Source organism: Pantherophis guttatus, chromosome 1 (genome assembly GCF_059756535.1).
Source record: "Pantherophis guttatus breed Tessera chromosome 1, ASM5975653v1, whole genome shotgun sequence".
Classification (NCBI taxonomy): Eukaryota; Metazoa; Chordata; class Lepidosauria; order Squamata; family Colubridae; genus Pantherophis; species Pantherophis guttatus.
Genome location: NC_142063.1, coordinates 173,997,475 through 174,021,396, shown reverse-complemented (window position 1 = coordinate 174,021,396; position 23,922 = coordinate 173,997,475). Strand labels below are relative to the sequence as shown.

Sequence of the window (23,922 nt, the reverse complement as noted above, 5' to 3'; positions counted from 1 at the left end):
CAAACCAACAATGTACCATTGGGAAGCTGTTAAAAGGATATTAAGATATTTGAAAAATACATTAGACTTTTGTTTGATGTTAGAACCTAATAATATTAAGGAACCAAACCTCACATGTTACGCAGATGCGGATTGGGCTGGAGACACCTCATGTAGAAAAAGTACATCCGGTTATGTATTCCTCTTAAATGATTGTCCAGTTTACTGGTACACTGGCAAACAAGAATTAGTGGCCACTTCAACGACAGAAGCAGAATATGTTTGTTTATCTAAAGCTGCAAATAACCTTGTATGGTTTAATGATTTAATTTCAGATGTTTGGAAAAAACCTGCTTTACCTTTTGTTATGCATGAAGACAATAAAGCAGCTATTGAAATATCTAGATCTGACGCCATTGGACAAAGGTCCAGACATATAGATATAAAATTTAAGCATGTGAGGCAATTATCTCAGGATGGATTTATCAGAGCAGTACATTGTGAAACATCAGAACAATTAGCTGACATACTGACAAAGCCTCTACCTTCTAAGCAGCATAAGTACTTGACTTCCAAGTTATATGTCTTGTATTGTCCTGAATCTGAATGTAATTGGTGTAGCTTAACGAATCGGCATTTAGAGGGGGATTTGTCACATATAAATGCCTTATTCTCTAATGTGTAAATAGTATATGAACGGGGTATCAGGGGTTAATTTATTCTTCACTTCTTAATGTATTCATAATTCACCACTCCCACACCTAGCTCCACCCATTGTATATATAAGGAGCTGTATGCATCCATTTCCTCGCTTCTATCTGTGAATATTCAGTGAATATAGAATGCCTTGTGTAAATAAAGAGAGATATATTTGAACTCTTAACTCTTACTAGATTTATTGAGTCTGATCCTGAAAATATTGCAACAAGGACAACCGTGGAAATCCGGTGGGGGCGCTCCATTACGCGGAGGGGGGGGGCGCGCTGCCCAAATCGCTCAGCGAGGAGCAGCAAAAGGAGCCGTCACCCCATCAGCTCGCGAGGGCGCCAGACTGAAAGGGTGCCGGCCCCTTTAAGAAACCGACGGCGTGGAGTAGAGGCCCGAGGTGCCGATTGGGCGGCGTGGGCCGGAAGTCGAAGGAGGGCTGGTGCTGCCGTTTGGGTTTGGGCGCAGGGTCAGGATCGCCCGCCGCCCCCTTTTCTTCTCCTGGCAGGTGGAGCAGCGGCCGCCGCTGCTGCTGTTCGGGGGTGGGTGGGCGGCCGGGCGGGGGCGGTATTTGCAAGGGGTGCAGCAGTGGGCGCTGCTCCTGCTCCGCAATGCCCGCGGCGGTTTGCGATTGAGGCAGGAGCAGTCTGGGTGGGTGGCGAGTGGGTGAGTTGCTCTTTTTCTTTTTCCCCGGCAGGCCTGGTGCCACCATGGCTGAGAGGGCTTTCCAGAATCCCTTTGCAGACTATGACAAATCCTTGGCCGCAGGATATTTTGATTCTTCAGGGAGGGTGAGTGCTTGGATTTTGGCTTCTTCTTGCTGCTCCTTTTAAGCGGTTCTTTCCCTGAAAGATAGGGTGTATTTTGTTAGCAGCCGCGAGGGAAGAAGGATGCATTAGGGCTTTTTTCTCTTAATAACGCCTGGCGGCTATAAGCTGTATAATAAATGTAAATAAGCTGCCATTTTTATTGCTTCAGTCTTGCCTTCGTAAAGACCTTTTTAAACATCGTTTGCCAGAGTCTCTAGGTCGTTAATCTTACTTTGAATTCAAGGTCGGAGTTTGTCAAAAAGAAGCATTTAAAAATATTCCTAGTTGATTCTCATACAACTTCTAGTTAAAAATAGAAATCCATTATTTTTCTTTTCAAAATTATATGCATTATTCTACAGCATTGCTTGGTTTCTGCTTATGTAATGCCCATCCTTGTACAGCATCCTGAGAGTGTTTGGGGGGGGGGCGTACATGGCAGGTGGACATTCTCAGTGTTTTTAAGGAAAAACTGTAAAGACATCTCCCCCCCCCAAAAAAATCAGGTAATGTTGTGGGTTAAGTTTAAATATGTTTTCTATAAATGAAGATAAATCTTAGTGTCACCTACTGTAGTGCGGAAACACAGTTCCATAATATTCTTTAATGACTTGAGTGGTGATGGAAATTACGGAAAAACTTTTAAAAAGGGTGCTCATTGACTTAGCTACATTAATAGGTCATGCCATTTGTGAGGTAAAGACAGAATTACTTTAATTGTGTTAAATTGATTGAGAGCAGAATAGTGAAATTCTTTTTCTTAAGTGCATCTCCTATGACTATGAAGAAACGGAAGATTCACTCTCATACATTTGTACATGGAAAGCATAGATTCAGAACCATATTATTTCTTTCAAATCCCAATTAAGGAAACCTTCTAAATATTGAGATTGTCTTGATTATGAAACATGGATTAAAATATATTTTTGCGGCTGCTGCTCACTGAATGCAACTGACATCTTTAGAGAAGGGTGTGTCATGAGAATATCCCTAAGAAAGCCAGGAACTCTGAATTGTAATTACTCTGTCAGTACCCTTAGGCAGGATACTTGGCAACAGCTTTAGTTTTTCAAAAGATAATCTACACGCTCACAATAAGATTTTTGGCTAGAGTATAAAGTATTTATTATGCTGTGGAGAAATGTGTGCTGTGCTATCCACAAATAGTGTAAAAATCCAGGTGTGTTATAAACAGCATTGTGTTTATCATATCTCTGAAATCATAAAAATGTCAGGCAGAAGAGTGTTAAAGGAACCAGTAAATGCTGAGTGAAGCATCTAGCTATGAAGTTTATATAGCAGTACTGAAGAGACATCACTGACTGTGTCTTAGCTTTAAATCAAGATAAGGATCTTGTTATTGACCTATAAAGGCCTAACTAACTTGGGAGAAGACTTTGGTATCTCCCACTTACTTTCCAAAGAATCACAACATTCAAGAGAAGAATCCTTTTTTGTTGATGTTATTGTGTAGATTACCCTTTGGCAGTAACTGCTAGGACCTGTTTCAGATGCCTCCTAGAGATGAATCTTTACCCAAGTCTTCCTTGTATGAATATTGGCTATTATATATGGATGTGTATATTTACTGATTAAATGGTTCCACTTATTGTATTTTGTAATGATTTTATATACCTAACACTTTATAAAAATGTATTCTTTTTCAGGATAAATAAACATCAGTTATAAGCACATGTATCAGTTGTGTTGCATTTGGTTTTAGCTCTGTATGGATGGCCTTCATTTAGCAACCACAGTTGGGGCTAGCAACAAAGCTAACTGATACAGCAACAGTGCTTATGATCTTAAGCCTTTCTGTGCTTTACAGACTGGTCTGAAGAAATTTCACCAGAACCTATTTATTTCCTACTGTCAACATTTTTATGATGCTTGTGCATTTTCTGAAAAACAATTTAAATGTTTCTGTAGGGGAATTAACAGATGTTACGTTAGGATAACCAATTCTTGGAAGTTAACAAAATAAAACAGAAAAAAAAATCTTAATGCTTGTTTTAGTCAACTGGAATGTAAAGTGGCCTATCATATTTAGATATAATTGGACTTCTTTGCATAAGGCATAACTAGTGTTCTCCTTGTCACAGGGTAACTATATTTATTTATATCCATGTAAATAATGAAAGGGATGTGGTTCAAGAGTTGGGGTGGAGAGTTTCAAGCATTTTTCATCCAGTATGGTTCCAGTAACAGAAATGAACATATAAATCAGATTGAAGAAGAAGTAATGCTTCAAGCAAAGCAGAGAAGGATTGACTCTCTGGTATGGTCTTTAGAATATTAAAAGTAATTCCTCCTCAAGCTTTGTTAACAAGGCAAAATAAGCAGAGAAGAATAAATATGAATGCTCCTAACTAGCTAATGCAGGCTTGCTTAATCTATAAGGGCTTGTTTCAACATGAATTGTATTAGTGCAATTTATTATATACCAAAGCCCAAGCTCCCAAGATATTTTTGTGGTAAAGGCAGTGTGGACTGGATTATGTTATCTGTAAATGGAGACAGAGCATCTTAAACAATGGCCCCCAATGAGTATGTAGTGATTTGGTGCCCAACTGGAAGTGTCAAGTGATGTACTGTAGGGTTCAGTTCTAGCCCCCGGCTAGTCAATATATTCATTATTTGGATGAGGGTTACAAAATATAATTAGCAAATATGCAGACAACATAGGGAGGTAGCAGATACCTTGGAGGACAGTCTCGGCTCAGAGGGATTTTGACAGTGTATAAAAACCACATGAATGAATTTCAGCAAGGATAAATGCAAAGTCCTATATTTGGTTATGGACTTTCAAATGGTGGGAGGAAAATGCTGGGTGGAAGTACAAACAAAAAAGTTCTGGCTGCTTTGATGATCGCAAGCTCTATATGAACCAACAATGGGATGCAGCTATAAATAATTGCAGTCCTAGGCTGCATGAACATAAGTAGAAATGATGGATGACAGAAGTCTTCAGAGTTGTACCAGAGTACAGGTCAAGAAATAATGGGTTTATAAGGAGGTGGAATTCGGTTCTATATGAGGTAAAATTTCTTGATAGTCATAGTTCAACAATGGAACAAACTACCTTGGGCTCTCTTTTGCTGAAGATCTTTAAACAGGATGGATCTCTGTGTCATTGATCTCCTGTAGTAATGGACTCCTGCGTAATTTCCCCTTCCCTTTCAACCTTTACATTATGTATGTATTTCTATATAATGCCAGTGTTCATCACAAAGTTTCAAATCTGAAAGGGTTTTTAGGCTTAGTTTTTAGGCTAAAGCAGTCAAATATTTGACTGCTTTAAGAAATGGATATCTCCTTCAAGCTTTTTATGCTTACCACAGCAAATGTTGGTTAATCTATAGTGCCCTGTACAAAAGCTTCCATGCGGTAGAATTATGGTGAGTCAGCGCAGACTGTCAAGTAATATTGTACGATGCTATTTCTGTCCTATTTATCTAATGGCAATCATCTAGCAGAATCTACTCTTAAAAATTTGAGTAGCCTTCAAGGTCCCCTCAGGGGAAAGTACAGTACTGGCTATAACCTCAAGGTAATAGGCATGGATAGCCAATGTATCACTAGGGGAGAGAAATACAGTTTTAAATATTTAAGGTTAAATTCTTAATTAATAGTTACTTGGAAGAAGTGTGGCTGAAGTAATAGGGTTTTCTATAAAAAATGAATTTGGATTCTAATTTCCCTTTTTAAATTACTCCTTCCAGTCTGGCAGCTGTTTATTTCCTTTATACTTTTAAAAAGGTGGTTCTCTTAAAAGTATAGAGCACTTCAAAGTACTTAGTTTGGCACATCTTGTCTGCTGAGATATAACCACTGTGTTTTTATTAACATCTACAGCTCACTCCTGAATTCAGTCAGCATGTGAATAATAAAATCAAGGAGCTTCTCCAACAGATGGAAAGAGGTCTGAAATCTGCTGACCCCAGGGACTGTACTTGTTACACTGGCTGGGCAGGTAGGATGGAAGAGCTGCAAAATGTGAATGTTAAATAGTATGTTTTAAACTGGAATGGCTGGAGGACATGCGGTCTTATACTGCTGGGATTGAATTTGTCTCGAAGAAGGAAACACTTGGGGAATCCTGCAAATATTATTTATCAAGGATTTGTAAGCTATCTGGGGTTTTTTTCAGGGTGGATTATCTCCTGAATTTCCAAAGTATTCCTGAATGTGATAGTAATGTTTTGGACAGAAAAATAAAAAAAAGGGGGGTGGGTCCACTGGTGGGTTGCCCCCAGTTTGGACCGGTTCGCAAGTACCGGGAGTAAAACCAGCGGGAGGCTCCACCTACTGACCCAAACATCATCATAGGTGATAGCGATGCATACCAGTAGTAAAGGTAAGTAGAACCCACCCCTGGGGGTTTCCTCTTTTTGTTGTTGTTGCAGCTGATAGATAATGGTTGCCAACCTTTTTGCCTTATCAGAAATGTCTCTGCTGTTATACTGGAATTCTAATCTAGTTTACTGTTACTTTGTTTTTTGATAAGCCAGTTTCACACTATTCTTTTGAAATATATTAGTGTGTTTGCACACATCACATTTAACCATGATTAATGAATAAACTTTTGTGGGCTTGAGTTTTAGAAAAACGAAACCCTGTACTGTACAATCTTGTCACTTGATTCACATAATAGCTATATGACCTGCAATGGTTCACAGTACGCTTCTGGATGCAATTCAAGATCACTTTAAAGCCCCACAGGCATGAGACCAAGGATTGCCTCTCTCCAGTGGTTTCTGCCTGCCCCACCAGATCTAGCAGTGTGTATGCTCCTGGTACCATCAATAAAATAATGCCATTTAGCAGGTCCCTGGAAATATGCCTTCATTGTCAGGGGGACAGCCTTGACTGCCCCCCTGACAGCCTCCCCCTGTAATAACAGTCCCTAGGCCTTTCACTAGATCATGAAGACCAGGCTGCTCCCTCACGCATTGGAAGCATTTCGGAGCTCCAGCATGGATGTATATGTCTAATGGTTTGTGTTTTTATTGAGCCGTGAAGCTGTTTTAGTTGATTTTCATTTTAATGTATACCACTTTGCAATAATATTTGACTCAGTTCAATACATTAAGTTCTTTCTCTTTTAGGCTACTGTCCTTCTCTTTATGTCTTCTTCTCAGACAAAAACATTCTCAGTTCTCATGTTCTGAGTTGGTGGCACAACTTTGGTTTCAGTCTGTTGGTGGCATGGGCATTTCCTTAGACCAGCAGGCTAGCTGGGTAATTCTGTGAGTTGAAATCCACGTATCTTAAAAATTGCCAGGATTGAGAAGCACTGCCATAGACATTAAGGAACATAAAGGCTCAATAATTTTGCAATCTTTACTTTCTAGGATATTCTTCATTCAGTGAAACCTCCTTAGGCTTTTAAGCTGAGTGTTTAAAATAGCTTCAATGGTACATTTTTCCCTTAGGGCACACACTTCTTAAATGATTAATACTTCAATGAAACATTACATTTTAAGTATTAGCTTTGGCAAAGTCTTAAATAAATACTCAATTGTCAATTCTATTTTTTCCTTTTTTCTAAAGTACTTGATTAGAGGTAGGAACATTTTGTAAACCATGCGAGCAAGGAGTAATGTTTAAACCTCATTCACCCCTTTGCATAGTTTCAGTGATGATTGGTCCCACATTCTTACTAGCAGTACAGATTACTGTTGGGTAATGGGGATATTCTGAGAAACTTTATATTGTAGAAAATACTATAATACTATTTTGGATTCTCACATTCATATGTGCCCATGCATAGTTCGTTTCAACAATATTTTGTACTCGTAGTGCTAATAAAACGTGAATTTTGATTATTGCTTGATTAAAGAGATCATAGACAATACCTCTAAATTTCCACTCTAAACAAGCCTATATAGAGAGGGTGGGAGGAAGCATTTGCAAGTACTTTTATTGAAAATCAAGTTTCTAAAAATGTCTGCTCAGATCATGAGTAGGGGGCGCATTCTCTTCTTAATCAATCATACTTTTAATTAGTTTGTAAAGCTAATCAATAAATCATAATGTTTAATTTAAAATGAATTAGAGAAGTTTATGCAAATAACAATCTACATTTGTTGAGTAAGGGTTGAGTAAGGGGGCTTTTTTTAAAGCAGAATTTGAGTTTCTTGAATACAGCTGATGAAATGGAGGAATTTATTACAGTATTTGTTTTGACATACAAAATCTAGCATACACAACATGTCATATACACGATACATGTTTTGTCATATATGATATATGCCATAAACATGGCATACAAAATCTTAAATGATTTGTGTTAAGGGTAGAATTGTCTCATAGAATAACAGGGTTGGAAGGGACCTTGGAGGTCCTGTAGTCCAACCACTTCTCAAGCAGGAAACCCTGTGTAATTCAGGAAAAATGGTTGCCCAATCTCTTGAAAACCTCCATTGATGGAGCCCCCACAACTTTTAGAGGCAAATTGTTCCACTGATTAATTGTTCTCACTTTAAGGAAATTTCTCTATATTTCTACGTTGGATCTCTCTTTAATCTTCCACCTATTGTTCCTTGTCCTGCCTTCAGGTGCTTTTGAGAATAGGTTGGCCCCCTCTTCTCTGACAGCCCCTCAAATATTGGAAGACTAATTCACACCTATTTTGACTTGTATTCCTATTGTGTCTCCCACAGTACTGCTTTTGATAGGTTGGATTATTTTTTCCTTTTGCATAAAGATAGATGGAAAGAATGAATTAAGCTGTTACATTTTTCCTGCCATCTATCACCTCCTTGCTGTCTTCTCCCATAAGTGGATCAATTGTTTACTTGACTTTTTTCTTGGTTTTTTTATATATTGAAAGAAATCTTTATTAAAACCAAAGGAACAAGCCTTAATAAGACCACATCTATAATACTGCATCCAGTGTTGGTCACCACATTATAAAAGAGATGTTGAGACTTTGGAAAAAGTGCACAAAAGATCAACTAAGATGATAAAAGATATGGAGATTAAAACATATGCAGAACGGTTGCAGGATTTAGGTTTGACTAGTCTAGAGAAAAGAAGGACTAGATGAGACATGATAGCAGTATTCCAGTATTTGAGAGGCTGCCACAAAGAGGAGTTAAAGGGTTCTATGAAGCAACGCTGGTTTTGTCTATGGTCTCTTTTTTTATTCTTAATGGTATTGTAGTAGATGGGGCTTTTATAATCTAATTTTAGAATCTCAGTGCTTCTGTCTCATTTATTTATTTATATTTCATACATCTTAACCATCTATCTCTCTCAAAGAGGGTCTCAGGGCAGTATACAATTTAATCAATGAAATTAAACATTAGAATCAAAATAATGTGACCCCCCCATGCAAGCAGGTTTTGACGCCTTTGTGGAAGGCCAAGAGATTGAGGGCTTTCCTCACCTCTAAGGGCAAGATGTTACACGATGCAGGGGAAGCAGCAAAAAAGGCCTTCTTCCTAGGTCCCACCAGTCAAATTTATTTTCTGCTTACAGATTTTTCTTTGCAAACCTGGCCATTTCCAATGAAGTGAAATGTGTTGTTACCATAAGATGTATTCTCCTTCACTTTTTTATACCCAATGCCTTCCAAGATTCTGGATTTACTAAGGTATTCAGTATGATTTCAGGTTACAAGAAATGAATTGGACCAAAATAAGTGTTCTTTCTTAATTGCCTCTATAAGAAAGGCTTGTTGAGTATCTTTTCATGTAGTTAATTCTGTGGCAATCTGAAAACAATCAACACTTATACGCTAAGTTACTTTTCTAATAAATAATACTGAGAGAGACCATCCCCAATCCTTTCTGTCACAGTTCAACTGTTGTAGAGGCTGATGCCATTTAGACATATGCTGGAACTGCGGTTAAACAGCAAATTTAACTCTACATTTCCTCCCATCTTATTGTTACCAAGCAGTAGGCATCTGTATTAAAAAGGTGCTCTTTTTTCCTCATCATAGGTTGGGTGGGCAACCTGCAGACTTTCATTTTATAGCCCTTGGAATGTTCTCTGATTATGATTGCTGAAAATGACCAGTGTGTTTCCCTCCATTTTGACATTGAGGACTGATGAAAACTGTAATGTATCAAACCATATCAATATAGATTTTTTTTAAGCAAGAAACTTCCCAAAGGTTTTCCCAAATCTTGGCCTGCCCAGAGGTGGTATGGCCTTACCTATTTTATAGCCCTCCTCTGTTGCCTTCCTTTCCCCTTAAAATCCTATCCCTGTCTTTTATCTTTGAAAGTTCTACCCCTATGCTAGAGGCCTAGCAGAGTTGCAGTGTCAGCAGTATAGGGCTTTGTTTCCATCTGTTTAACTAACCAAGCAGGCAGCTTTGTTAAATGGGTAGTTCTGTAGAATCAACGAAAGCTTGAAGACATGTCATGCTAGAATTCTATAGAGAGAATTTTAAATGGATAGAACTCTCTGCCAACAGACAGAAAAGGCTGGAACATGATCTGTGCAGATCAGCCAGGTTTTACCTTGATACAGTAATAATATAGCCTCTTTGGTGTTAACTTCGCTTGTTCCCCCTGTCACTATGCCAGCAAGCATAGTTTTGTTAGTTCCAAAATTTTATAAAAAGGACTTCTAAAAAAATCAGATTTAAAAAAAAGTTATTCTTTTAGAAGCATGTACTCCCTCTGCAAATTGTATCCCATTTTTTAAATTATAGTTTTTAAATTATTTCCTGTCAGGAAAACAGAACCAGAAACTTAAGTTCTGATTACAGTTTGGTTCCATGGCAGTTATCTGCCTTCTAAATTGAGCCATGAACAAAATTGTGGTCAGTTTCTATCTCTACTTTTTATCTAAAAACCAATAAATTAAATGTATGCTTCGGGGTAGAAATTTAAATATCTACATATAAACTGGTTTCTTCTATATTGCCAACTCCAAGAACTGTAGAAAGCAATTCCTATTTGTATCTTCAGTGGTTTTTAGTGGATATTTTTATTAGTTCCTCTTTTGGCAAAATATATACTGTAAATTTGTGTATACCTCTTGTGCTTTCTTCATTTGGTATAAGCTCTCTGTAAACAAATGCACAAGAAAGGGTTCTTTGGATCATTTGTTAACCAATTATGATGGGGGAGCAGTATAAACGGCTACATTGTACTGTACCAATTCAAGAGAAATTAGCTGCTCAAGAAAAAAAACAATTTTTTATAGATAAGATTGGGGGGGGGACTATTAAAGAAATACATAGTGTCATACTAGAACCATTAGAGGCAGTTAAAATAATGAGAGTAAGATTTGATTGTAACCATAGTGGTTTAACTGTCATGAAACATTCAGTACCTTCTGCAGTATCATAAACATCTCAGCCTTTCTTTAAAAATTAAAAGATGTAAATTCTTAGGATTCTGAAAGAAAAGGCAACAGTTTTTACTTTCAGATTCAGAAAAAGCAAAAATCTGGATACTGCTAGGTTTTGAGTATTGGAGTATCAGTTATTCTCACAGGCCTATATAATACATTTTTCTTACCTAGTTTTCTATTTCAGCCCATTTTTTATTTCATCTGCAAACTTCAACCAAAAGTGACATCTAACCCTAAAGTCTGCAAACTCCATATCATACAAATTGAAATGTGGAAACATGGCTTATTCCATGCTGCCGTTAAAATTTTGATACTGTGCTGTGACTTAATTAGCTCATAGAAATATGGTGATATCCAGAATAAGACATTTTCTTCTTAAAAATAGTTTCAGGTAAATAGCATTGCAGATGAGACTTAAAATAAAATACTTTTTCACGGTCTTCATTGATAGTACTAACACAGAAACTGCCTAGAGAGTGGACAAGGTTATTAACTTCAGCAGAAAATGGAGATTTGTCCTTAATATTCATGCATAATTGAATTGGCTGTAGTATGACGCTTGGGAGATTACCTATGCAGAATGAGAAAATGATCTAAATTTAAAAATATCCGATGAGCAAGAGAAAGTAATTTTGCAAGTAGCTCTTCTTTCTCTTTATTTTTTATTTTTTTAATATAAGCTAAAATACAGAGGTCTGCATTCTCTTAGCAATGGTTAATGAGTTTGAAAGTACACTATAAATCAAAAAAATGAAAAATCTGGAACTACCATGTGTCACTCTTTCCTACAGTGTTATTTCTGTCATACCTCTAGAATTCATACTGTTTCCTTGAAGACTTCAGACCAACATTAATAATGTTTCCATTTGTACTTAATATTTTTACCAACTTCCCCTCTTTACTGGCAATAATCCCCATTTTCTAATGTCCTCTTTTCAGTAAATCACTGTCCTGTTTTTGATCTTGGCATTTTATGGCTTGCTAGGTTTATAATTCTTATTTCCTGCTGATCATTCTTGATTCTGTTACTGTTTTTTCCGATAAATGATTATCGTTGCATTTTGGCTACAGTGAAAGAAGGCCATTATTCCAAAGTCTCCAAGTCTTTGTCAGTATTTGGATATGAATCTAGATTTATTTTGGCCTCTAAAATTAGTTGACATAACTAAATCATGATACTGGAAATGTAAGAATTATAAAACAAACTCATCACCTTTTGACATATCTTGTGTTACGCATCAAATATTCAAACTCTCACTGACACAAACTTAGAAATTCTGAATAATGATTTTTTGCTGCTGTTATTGTTAAACTGGAATATGGATTTATTTTTTTTAATAAAAAGAGGCACTTCCTTATTTCTGTGTGAAGTCCTTTAATTGATATTTCCCAAGTGGGGGCACAGGCACATTCCTCTTTTTTTTTTTCTTAGTCATACATAGTTTAGGGTTTGGTTGTTTTCTGTTTTGTTTTGTTTTTGCATTATACTACTTCTCATCGACTGTATTGATCTTATATATCCCTGGGTCCTTCTGCAGTTGATGAATGGACTTAGAAATGTGATGTGATCAAAGTTGTCTAGGGCATTAAAATTTTAGGTTTAAAAGTTATATCTATTAATGGCATCAGCATCTGAGATGAAAATGCATCAAGTATAAGTTCCTGTCATGACTGTCAGGAATACAGACTGTTCGTCCATTTCTAAGAGTATTAACCCAAAATTACTTAGAAATTATCTTTCAAATGTATGATAATGGATATTTATGGTTAGACTTCAGATAATACATTTAATGTAACTTTAATGTATTTTCTTATTTTCAGAATGATTTTACGGTTTAGGATTATCATAAAAATACTAGTACTGTAATTACATGATTTTGTATTACTGTGCAATTAAAAAAGCTTTGTCTTAATAGACAATATAATTTTATAGATAGTCTTTGGCTTATGACCGCCGTTTAATTATTTTTCAGAGTTAACAGTGGCATTGGAAAAGGTGCTTTACGACCTGTAAATCACTTCTAGCCATCATAAATTTTACCATTCCCCTCCTGCAGAGTCACATGATTATATTTTGGGCACTTGACAACCAGTTCATGTATGACTGATTATAGCATCATAGTCACATGATTAGGTTGGCTGTTTTTTGCTGGGTTTTTTTGGTAAAAAGCCCCCATGAATTCAGGAGCATGGATTTAGACTTAAGACCATGTGATTTGCTTAACAGAAGGTTTGCTTAACGTTGTAAAAATGGTCGTAATATCAGGTCTGACCTTGTGGGTACCTTGACATATGACCATCAAAACTTATGACCAAAATTCTAGTTCCAATTGCCATCGTAAGTCAAGGCAATTGTAATGAATGAAATGAAATTATTATTAGTTGTTAATGGTTAAATAATAATAATAGTGTAATTTGTAATTCCTTTTTCAGGCATTGCTTTGCTATATTTTCATCTACATGAGATATATGGAGACCCATCCTATCTTCAGATGGCTCAAGAATATATAAAGAAGAGTCTTAGTTGCTTGACAAAGCGATCAATCACTTTCTTATGTGGTGATGCTGGACCTTTGGCCGTGGCTGCAGTTGTATATCATAAACTACACAATGACAAGCAAGCAGAAGATTGTATTGCTCGGTAATGTCTCAAAATATTTGAGTAAATGCTCAGTGACACCTTAAACTCTCCATGATATATATTGCCTTACTTATGAGGAGGGAAAGCTGTTTCCAACAGAAGGTTGATCTTTGGAGTTCAACATCTATTATTTCAGACATAATAGGATGATGACTAAAGCTGTCACTCTTAACTAAATTGTAATATTTAGGAAGGGAAGTATATTCATTTATAGAATGATTAATTTTGACACCAGCTCTTATGTTTCTGAGATCTATTGGTGCCACTCTTCCAGCTTAGGAGTTACAGGCCTGAGTGTTTCCAGCCCTACTGGCCTTTACTTTCCACATACTCTCTAGTTCCTTCTTCAGGCCCTGTTATTTCTCCAGCTTCTCCTACTCCTTCCTGATGTTGCTGTCACTTGGAACTGCTACATCTAACATCACCACTGTCTTCTGGTCCTTGTCTAGAACCACAGTGTTGGTTTATTGGTTAGTACCTGCCAATCAGTCTGGATCAGTCCCACAGGACCTTAGTCCTCTTATTCTCCACCACTTTCTGTGGAATCTCCCATCTGGACTATGGAGGGTCTAAGTCTAGCCCATAGATTCTGCAAATGTTTATACACAATGCTAGCTATGTAGTTATGCTCTTCAGTGTATGCTGTACCTGCCTGCACCTCATACCCTGTCACTTTGTGTTGGACTTCCTCTCTTCTCCTTCCCTCCCGTCCTCTCTTCAAAAGATAAGGATTCCAGGTTATCCCCCTTCTCTGTTGTCACAAATTCTGGAAGTATATTTAGGCAGCTTGCGTAGTCTCATATGACTCTGGCTTATTATAAACAGAACTGGAGAAAGACACATATTCTCCATCAGAACAGTATTTATTTAAATGCAGTTCTATTCTTTGTTTCGTTTGGGAAATCTTTCTTTTGTTTCTTCCACACTTAACTTGTGTTCTCAGAATAAGAATTCAGTGTAATCACATAGTGCCCTCTAATGGTATTATTGGAATAAAGCATGAAATTGTAAAATAATTGTCCTTGAAGGCTGAGGAGCTCTAAATACCAAATATTAACCAAATATTTAATATTTGCTTAAAAACTGACTTTAAAAAAACTTAAATAACAATCTTGAGTTTGTTTGTATAGATACCATTCAAAGTATGCCTAATTCTCTATATTTTCCTTACATGTTGTGTTGTTATATTGAAAACTACTGAGAATTTATCCTGACCATAGAAACGTATAAATTCAACCAGTCAGTGAATATGGGAATTATGAAAATGAATGCTTAATAAGTAAAAGAAGTTGCAGAATGTTGCAGAAAATAAGGTTGAAAAAGATATTAAATGTACTGTGAAGAAAAAATGTAATCAAGAAAAAATTAATAACAAAAAGTTCAAAATCACAGAGTGATTGTAACGTGAAACCCCCCCTCACCCCCGCCAGTGATTTTGATGGAAAATAGTGTGTGTGTGTGTGTGTGTCTGTCTGTCTGTCTGTCTGTCTGTCTGTCTATATATGAAGAGAGCTAAATAAGAATAATGTAATGTACAGGTAATCCTCAATTTACAACAGTTCATTTAGTGACCGTTTAAAGATACAACATCACTGAAAAAGGTGACATGATCATTTTTCACACTTACAATCATTAAGCATCCCCATGGCCATGTCATCAAAATTCAGTTGCTTGGTACCTGACTCACATTTATGACTGTTGCAGTGTCCTGGGGTCAGGTGATCACCCTTTGCAACCTTCTCACAAGCAGTTAATGGGGAATCCAGATTCACTTAACAACCATGTTACTAATTTAATAAGTGCAGCGATTCACTTACCAACTATGGCAAGAAAGGTTGTAAAATGGGGCAAAACTCTCTTAACAAATGTCTCAGCAATAGAAATTTTTGACTCAATTGTGGTCGTATGTTGAAGACTACATGTAATGCAATGTAATGTAACATCACAGTAAAATAAACTATAGCACAATTTAAACATGCTTAGAAAGCCTTCTCAAATTGGAGGTGGGGGGAACTTTCCTTGCCATTGAATTATAAAGTCTAATAGACCTTTTTTCCCCTCCAAGCTTATTGCATCTGCCCAAACCAGATCCACGAATCCCTGATGAAATGCTTTATGGACGTATGGGGTATTTATCCGCTCTGCTGTTTGTGAACAAACATTTTGGAGAGGAAAAGATCTCTCAAGATCACATCCAACAGGTATTCTATCCTTTTTTTTTTTTTTTGGTATCCTGAGCTATTCAAATACAGGTAGTCCTTGACTTATGACCACAATGACCCCAAAACTTGCATTGCTGTGCGAGACAGTTGTTAAGTCAGTTTTGCCCCATTTTACAACCTTTCTTGCTTCAGTTGTTAAATAAATCAAAGTGGTTGCTAAGTTAGTAACATGGTTGTTAAGTGAATTTGGCTTCCCCATTGACTTTGCTAGTCAGAAGTTGCAAAAAGTGATCACAGGACGCTGAGACACTGCAACCATCATAAATACATGCCAGTTGCCAAGCATCTGAATTTTGATCATGTGACCATGGAGATTCTGCAGCAGTCATAAGTGTGAAAAATGATCATAAGGCACTTTTTTCAATGCCGTTGTAACTTTGAACAGTCACTAAACAAATGGTTTTAAGTAAAGAACTACCTGTATCTATAAACTCTTTCTATGGTTAATAATGCAGCCTTCTAATGTTTGCTAACCCTATTTAAAAAAAACAAATTGGCCAACATTTCATAAGATTTCCAGATCTCACATGTTTGGTAAATTCCTCAAGATTTGAAGAGTATAATTGTGAAATCTCATGAGATTTGGAAAGTCCCAATTTTTTTCTTTTCTTTTTTTTAAGGAGGGGGGGGTTTGCCTGGAAATATTGTTGCCCATATCTGTTCTCTCATTTATTAAAAAAAACAGCACTGTTCCTTATCAATTAGCATAATAATTGTAAATTAAGAAATATATATATTCAAATCCCACTTGGCTGTGAACAGATTAGAGATGTAGATTATATAATCATTTTATCTGTGAGACTCCTGTGAGGCAGTTTCTTAGCAAACTTGATGGAGGAATACTGGAATATTTAAAAGTTCAAGTCCACCCTGCTATATAAAATACCTAAAATAGATTATTGTCATCCCCTTTTATTTATGCCAGCTATAAATTTGAAGCACAGCCATTATTATTTCTGATTTTTCCTGTAGGTTTGTGAGGCAGTTATTGCATCTGGTGAGAATTTGGCACAGAAGCGGAACTTCACAGCTAAGAGCCCACTCATGTATGAGTGGTACCAGGAGTATTATGTAGGAGCAGCCCATGGTCTAGCAGGAATTTATTACTACTTGTTGCAGGTGAGAGGCACTCTGCAGTAAGAAAAAGGTCTGTTTAGAAGAGTACAGCCATTCATGTATGGCTTAGATATGGCCAGAGATTCCATTATCATTAATGTGGCACAAATTGTAAAATGAAACTCTGAGTTTCCAAATGGGGCAAATATTCTTTTTCCACAGACATTTATATCCTATGTACAAAATCGTTACAACCATAAGCTAAAACTATAGCTAGGTTATTTTAAAGTTTTAAATAGCAATACATGAAACATAAGACCAGTGTAATAAACTCAATAGTTTAATTGAAACCTTTTTAGGTTAAAATATGAGAAAATAAAAAGGCCATCATGGTCAGATCACCTTGCTTTGATTCTCCTTCTGCTAGCTTCTTCAGATAATTAGTAAATTATAATATCTTTTTCTTCTGCTTTTAATATGACTTGATAGTACTCTTTTGAGTTATGATATTACTTTTTAATAAAATTGTCACTTTAATTTGTTATTAGGTATTGAGAACATGGGCATGCATATCTTATATTTAATGTTTGGAATATTTTATAGTCCCCTCCAGAGTCAGACAATTTAGGGGCAGTTGCATCTTTTATATTTTTAAAGCCATGCTTTAAAACCCAGATGAAGTAGCATCTTATGGCTGATTTAAGATCATGTGTATTTTCTTATTTCAGCCTGGTCTTGGTGTGAGTCAAGCAAAGTTGCATAACATGGTCAAGCCAAGTGTGGATTACATCTGCCAGTTAAAGTTTGTCTCTGGCAATTACCCCCCCTGCATCGGAGACAACAGAGATTTGTTGGTCCATTGGTGTCATGGTGCACCCGGTGTTATCTACATGCTCCTTCAGGCCTATAAGGTAGGTAGTAACAGTTAGACAACCAAACAAGATTTTATCCCTTCCTGTCTGATTGTTTAATATTTCTGTTCTAACTAAAATGGATATTATATGTCCCTGCCATACATTTTGGTGGTCTTACTGTTGTGTAATAGTGACAGCTGGTAGTGACATTGCTTCCATTTATTGCTCGAGATCTTTTCAAGGAAAATGACAAAGTCAGAAGAATCAGAATAGAGCTGAAAGGGACCTTGAAGGTCTTCTAGTACAGCCCCCTACTCAAGCAGGAGATCCTATACTATTTCAGACAAGTGGCTGTGCAGTCTCTTCTTAAAACCTCCAATGATGGCACCCACAACTTCTGAAGGCAAGTTGTTCCACTGGTTAATTGTCCTGACTGTTAGGAAGTTTCTCCTTAATTCCAGGTTGCTTCTCTCCTTGATTAGTTTCCATCCATTGTTTCTTGCCCTGCCCTTTGGTGCTATAGAAAATAAATTGACCCCCTCCTTTTTGTAACAGCCTCTCAAATACAGAAATTCTGCTATCATGTCCCCCCTATCATTCTTTTCTCCAGACTAGCCAAACCCAAATCCTGCAACCGTTCTTCATATGTTTTAGTCTCCAGGCCTTTAATCACCTTGGTTGCTCTTTGCACATTTCCAAAGTCTCGACATCTTTTTTGTAATGTGTTGACCAAAACTGGATGCAGTATTCCAAGCGTGGTCTTACTAAGGCTTTATAAAGCGGTATTAATACTTCACGTTTGGCATGATCTGTTTTTAACAAACCCGTGCTGGCTACTAGTTATAACTTTGTTTCTAAATGTTCACAGATCTGTTTTTTGATTATCCTTTCCATTATCTTCCCAGGTGTTGACGTTAGACTGATTGGTCTCTAGTTTCCTGGATCTGGGTTTTTTTGTTTTTGTTTTTTTGTGGTTTTCCTCTGGTAGTTCCCCGGTGCTCCAATATTTTTTTTAAAGATATTATACAGTGGTTTTGAGATAACATCTGCCAGCTCCTTCAGAACTCTAGGATGTAATTCATCAGGTCCTGGTGATTTATATTCATCAAGGTCAGACGGGTGTTCTCTTACCATTTTATTGCTTATTTTAATTTTTATTTCTAGTCTGCCTTTTACAGTTATGATTTTGGTAGGTTGGCTATAGTTTCTTTTTGTGAGAAGGCTGATGCAAGAATGAATTAAGCAGCTCTGCTTTCTCTCTACTGCCAATTACTTCCTTGCCATCTTCTCTCTTTAATGGACCGACTGTTTCTTTGGCTTTTTTTCTTGTTATTTACACTATATGTTGAAAGATTTTTGTTTTATTATCTTTGACTTTTTTCATTCTTTGTTTCTTTCATGTCTTTGTTCATTCTGAGCCTTTGCTTTTCTGACTTCATCTTTGCCGATTCGGGCTATTTGTTGATATTCTGTCTTAGTTATGTGTCCCTCTTACCATTTTTTGTAATTATCCGTTTTATCTTTCAGTTTATGAGAGAGATCTTTGTGCAATCATACTGGTTTCTTCTTGGATTTCTTGTTTTTCTTTTTCAGTGTTTGACTGGGCTTTTATGATCATATTTTTCAGTGTTTCCCACGCTTTCTGTTCTTGTTCCAATAATAAGAGAACAAAATGCTGCTTGTTTTTTCAGATGTTTGGGGAACAGAAATATTTCAGTGATGCCTTGCAATGTGCTGATGTGATATGGCATTGGGGGTTGCTGAAGAAAGGATACGGGCTGTGCCATGGTACCGCAGGCAACGCATATGCCTTCCTGGCACTGTACAACCTTACTCAAGACATGAAATATCTCTACAGAGCTTGCAAGGTGAGCACATGTTTATATGGGACAAGATGTCTAGCTTGGCCTGCAGACACAACTTCGATTATCTGCCTTGAAAGGCTGGAAAATGGACTGTCTTATTCTTATTTTTTCTGGATTTTTTTTTTTAAAAAAACCTCAAACTGTTGGGAAAAAAGGTAACAAATTGCTTGGGATTCAGATCTGCAGAACTTCTGAACTGCTACCTTTTTTACTTTTTTTTTCTTTTGTAAATATTCAAAGTACAGTTTACCATTGAAAGTTGTTGATATTGCAAATTTCCTACACAGAAGCCACTTTTGTCAATCTTATCATTTCCCTATTACTCACAGAACTTAAAGTGAGGTTACCTGTTTTTCTTTTCTTTTTCCTTATATAGTCACAGGCTTTGAATTTTGGTGGTGGTGGTGGTAATTGAAATTTATTGTCAATATTCCATGCCTTTGTAGGAGAAAGAGGTGACGTTTACCATTTGCCCTATTTTCTACAGCCCTTTCAATCTTAAATAAAAACCTGGTCTGGAGGATATGAGACCCTCTAGTACAGTGTTTCTCAATCTTAATAATTCTAGGTTAATTGAATTTAAATACCCAAATTCTCCAACCAAATTCTAAGGCTTGAAGTCCACCCATCTTAAAGCTCAAGAATGGTCAGGGTTAGGAGCCTGAATGTGAAAAATTCCCTCAGCCTTCTTGTCTAATCTGCCTATCCTAAACTTTCTTGCCCCATATGTGTGCTTCTATTCGGCTTTTGGCTCAGAAGGCTTGGATTTGCGCCAAAAAGTGGTTATTCCCTCCCAAGCCCAGCCTGAGTTTCTTTTACCAGTCATTTTTTGAGTTTTTTCAGCTAAACTGTGACTATTAAAATGTTTGCAAAAGGAGCTTAGAAAATACTTACTGTACAAAACACCTGCAAATATATTGTTAGTAGCAGGTAAATCTCTTAAAATATTCTCTATGTCCAGGATTGATTTTCAGTATTAGCATATCTTGAGACATATCTTGTGCATAAAATTAATGAAGACTGTAAGAAATTATTCCTACAAAAAATTACTTATACTAGATAAAAGTGTATTATTATTATTATTATTATTATTATTATTATTATTATTATTATTATTATTATTATTATTATTATAGTTTGCAGAATGGTGTTTAAGTTACGGGCAACATGGATGTCGGACACCAGATACTCCTTTTTCCCTTTTTGAAGGTAATAGTCACTTCACTTTTCCTCTCTTCAAAATGTTTTTGACTGATCGATAGTAACAATTGGGATTGGATAACTGAAAAATGGTCTCATACACTCAAATTTCTGCATAAGCTAATAATGGCATTCATGTGGATCAAATCAAATTATTTGCAGCTCAAGGTTATATTTCTGTTTGTAGTTTCCTGCATCTGTTGCCCTCCAGATGTGTAGGGATTATTTATTAGTTGAGAATGCTGGTATAGTTATCCCAACACAAATAAAAGTGCCCTTGGTTAAATGAGGCTTCTATTAGAGCAGACAAATGGTTGTCTCTGGGTGTTTTTTTTTTTTTTTTTTAGGGGGTGGGGATGTCTGCCTTACTAAAATGGCTTTTCCTTATCCATGACAAACTGAAACATAAAGACCTCAAAGTCAAACTGACAAAAAGAAAAATAATTAAAAATACAACATGTCCCTCTTCTGTAACATATTGGAATTGATCATACTATATTATAATTAGCACCAACACTTATATAATACTGGAAATATTTTGTATATCCTAGTATTGCAGATACTGAGAGATAATTTTCCTCCATAAGGTTTTTGGCTAGTTAATGGCACATCTGAAATTAATTAATTAATTCAAAAACTGCCCTGTTTCACCCTTCCATCTAACAGCCACTATGCAGCACTTTCAGTTCATTCTTCATTCAGAAATTTTTATTATATCTAGAAGCTTGCTATGTATTTCACTATTACCATAAATAAATCATTGCAAAATACATGTTGTCTGCTCTTCTAAAGCAATCTTCTTCCATCCTAGATGCCCTAGGTATCTAAACTTAAGTTCCCAGATTTCTTTAGCTACTATGGATATTTGCTAATAGTTCTGAGAATTGAAGGCCAGGCATCTGTTTAAGCATAATTATTGTTTGTCTGTTATTATTGTTTTTTACAGGAATGGCTGGAACAATATATTTTCTTGCTGATCTTCTGATACCGACCAAAGCCAGATTCCCAGCTTTTGAACTATAAATTCCTTCTCAGCCAATATTAAATACTGACAAGAAATTCTTCAGTTCTTTGGAAAAGGCAGATTAAGTAGGCTATTTTCTCATTTTTTGGCTAGAAAATTCAAACCGTAAGAGGAGTATTAATGTTTACATTCTCTTCTGTATCTGATCTACTTTTTAAAACTACTAGCCTTTTTTTTAAGCATTCTAGGTTCACATAATACAGTTTTGTCTGTTTTACTGAAGGGGCTGCAACTTAACTAATGCTTTTTGGAAGATAAAAAGCATAATATATATTTGGCAGTCAATTATTTTGCCTTGCTTAGTAATTAAAGGACAGATCTTGTAATTATTATATGGCAAGAAATATTCCTTGTGTTGGGACTCTCAAAACACAGCAAAGGCTATGGCTAACACAAGAATTTATCAAAGCCATTTCTCAAACATATATCCTTCTGATTTCTATGCATGTTTGTTGTTAAAACAAATGCACTGCTGTCTTTATCAGAACTTGTCACCAAGTGTATAACTCTTGGAAAAATATCCCTGTCTTCAATGAATGCTTTAAAGCTCTTTATAGCACACTTCCAACAGGAATTGAATGTGAATACGTGTGGATATATTTACCGTTGCATTATTCTTATCTGACAGATAGAACAATGTGGCTTATAGCATAGGACCTGTCTGAAATCTTTTTGTTAACGGCCACGTATCACTTAGTATTATCAGTAGCTTGTAAACTCTAATAAATTTATTATATAAAAAAAGAATTTACCAGTAGCCTAGTATTAAGCTTGAGTTAAGGTAAAATGCAAACTGTACTTCAACTTTAAAAAAAGGCTGAAATTATTCCTCTCACATAGTTAAATTAACACCTGGCTGATCATGCAAGGCAAATACTGAAATACACATTTCATACAAAAGAGAGAGGTAGTTGACTCCAAATGATTAAAAGGGACTGTTCTGTAGTTCTTGCATCTTATAGTGACATAAGTTACTTTGAGACTGCAATAGTTTCCAATGTGAACTGGGGGAGAAAAAGACACGGTTACCTGGATAGTCATCATAACTTTCAGACAGCAGTATTCAGTACATTGAATATCATCTTAATAAAAGTATCCTGTTCATTTGACTTTTAGATACTGTATAAGCTCTGTTTATGTGAATAATTAGTTTGAAGCCTTTGGAACATACTCTAGTCTGCTTTGTTGTTAAGGTTCATTGAATTAAAGCTGTTTTGGACAAATATCTCATTTTATGTTCTTTGTAAATATCAAATATATATATATGCATACACAGAGAGATAGAGGAAAAGAGGGGAGAGAGAGAATATAATAGCTCTTTAAAGGAAGGAAATTCTACAAATGATCAGAATACAACCGTGCTGTATAAATTAAAAATGAACTACACAAGTAAAGATTCCCCCAAGTCAACTCAATTTTTGATAACTATATGGACATAGTTATACAGTGTGGGGGGGGGGGGTTTGCAGCAATAAACTGGCTTATTATTGCCATGTTCAGGCCTACAAACGTATATATACATCCCATTATTCCCTTTTTAGATAAGCAATATGATGTCTTACATATAGATACTAGCAAGTGTGTATCTTCTGTTCTGTTTTTCTGAGGTAAGTCAAGTTGGTTAGATTTTGCTACCTTAAGTTTTTCTTCTATCAAGCTTGATGGGAGGATATGCCCATCTTGTTTTCTGTGCAACCATGCAAAAGTAGATAAGATCCCAGAACATGGAATTGCCATATATGAAAAAAAACCCAGAAGCTATCTCTTTATTTTTGAGAAAAGGGGATGGAATTACAATAACAAGCTGCAAGGGAAGCACCCTTGAATACATTTTAATCAAGCTGTGAATGGAGAAACAAGATTGCTCATACATGATTGTGGAACTAGAAAGCAGGAATGGGGCAGTGGGATCAGAACTGAGAGAGTAGAAGAATGTAATCCATAAATGAGATGCCTAAAGAAAAGAAAAGCATGGCCCAAGCCAGCTGAGTCTAGTAGGCTGCCCTCATGGGATCAGAAAGGAGCAAAGCAATGAGCCAGAAGAGTAGGCCTTGCTGTTTTATACCTAAGGAGTCTCCAGAAACAATTAGGAGAGGAGAGGAGAGAAAGATGCATCTCCTGCTGCCCTGAGATCAACTGTGCTGGAATCAACCTGCAGCCTTTGATCAGGGAGTTGCCATAATCTTTGTGTCTTTTATCCCAGGGGGCTAATTGTGACATGTTTGGATTATCAGCATATTGATTCTTTC

The 23,922-nt window shown here is 36.4% G+C and overlaps 1 protein-coding gene across 4 annotated transcripts; it reads left to right on the top strand.

The window, feature by feature from the left end:
- Positions 1–908: 908 nt before the first annotated feature.
- On the top strand, positions 909–22,896 carry LANCL1 (LanC like glutathione S-transferase 1). Of its 4 annotated transcripts, none has more exons than XM_034432347.3 (10): positions 909–1,084; positions 1,382–1,475; positions 5,349–5,466; positions 13,245–13,452; positions 15,518–15,653; positions 16,647–16,793; positions 17,459–17,641; positions 19,276–19,452; positions 20,586–20,658; positions 21,596–22,896. In XM_034432347.3, exons 2-10 carry the CDS (start codon positions 1,395–1,397, stop codon positions 21,670–21,672), a joined length of 1,200 nt encoding a protein of 399 aa, XP_034288238.1. In that variant the 5' UTR covers positions 909–1,084; positions 1,382–1,394; the 3' UTR covers positions 21,673–22,896. The 4 variants fall into 4 exon arrangements, with proteins under 4 accessions (XP_034288238.1, XP_034288232.1, XP_034288222.1 ...); XM_034432341.3 differs by lacking the exon at positions 909–1,084 and adding an exon at positions 1,109–1,153; XM_034432331.3 differs by lacking the exon at positions 909–1,084 and adding an exon at positions 1,109–1,192.
- Positions 22,897–23,922: the final 1,026 nt, after the last annotated feature.

Bases quoted from the DNA above. Each gene is read 5' to 3' on its own strand.
- LANCL1 (XM_034432347.3), top strand. From the start codon at position 1,395: ATGGCTGAGAGGGCTTTCCAGAATCCCTTTGCAGACTATGACAAATCC. The intron at 5,467-13,244 runs GTAGGATGGAAG...TTCCTTTTTCAG, and splicing joins TTGTTACACTGGCTGGGCAG to GCATTGCTTTGCTATATTTT. The intron at 16,794-17,458 runs GTGAGAGGCACT...TTCTTATTTCAG, and splicing joins TTTATTACTACTTGTTGCAG to CCTGGTCTTGGTGTGAGTCA.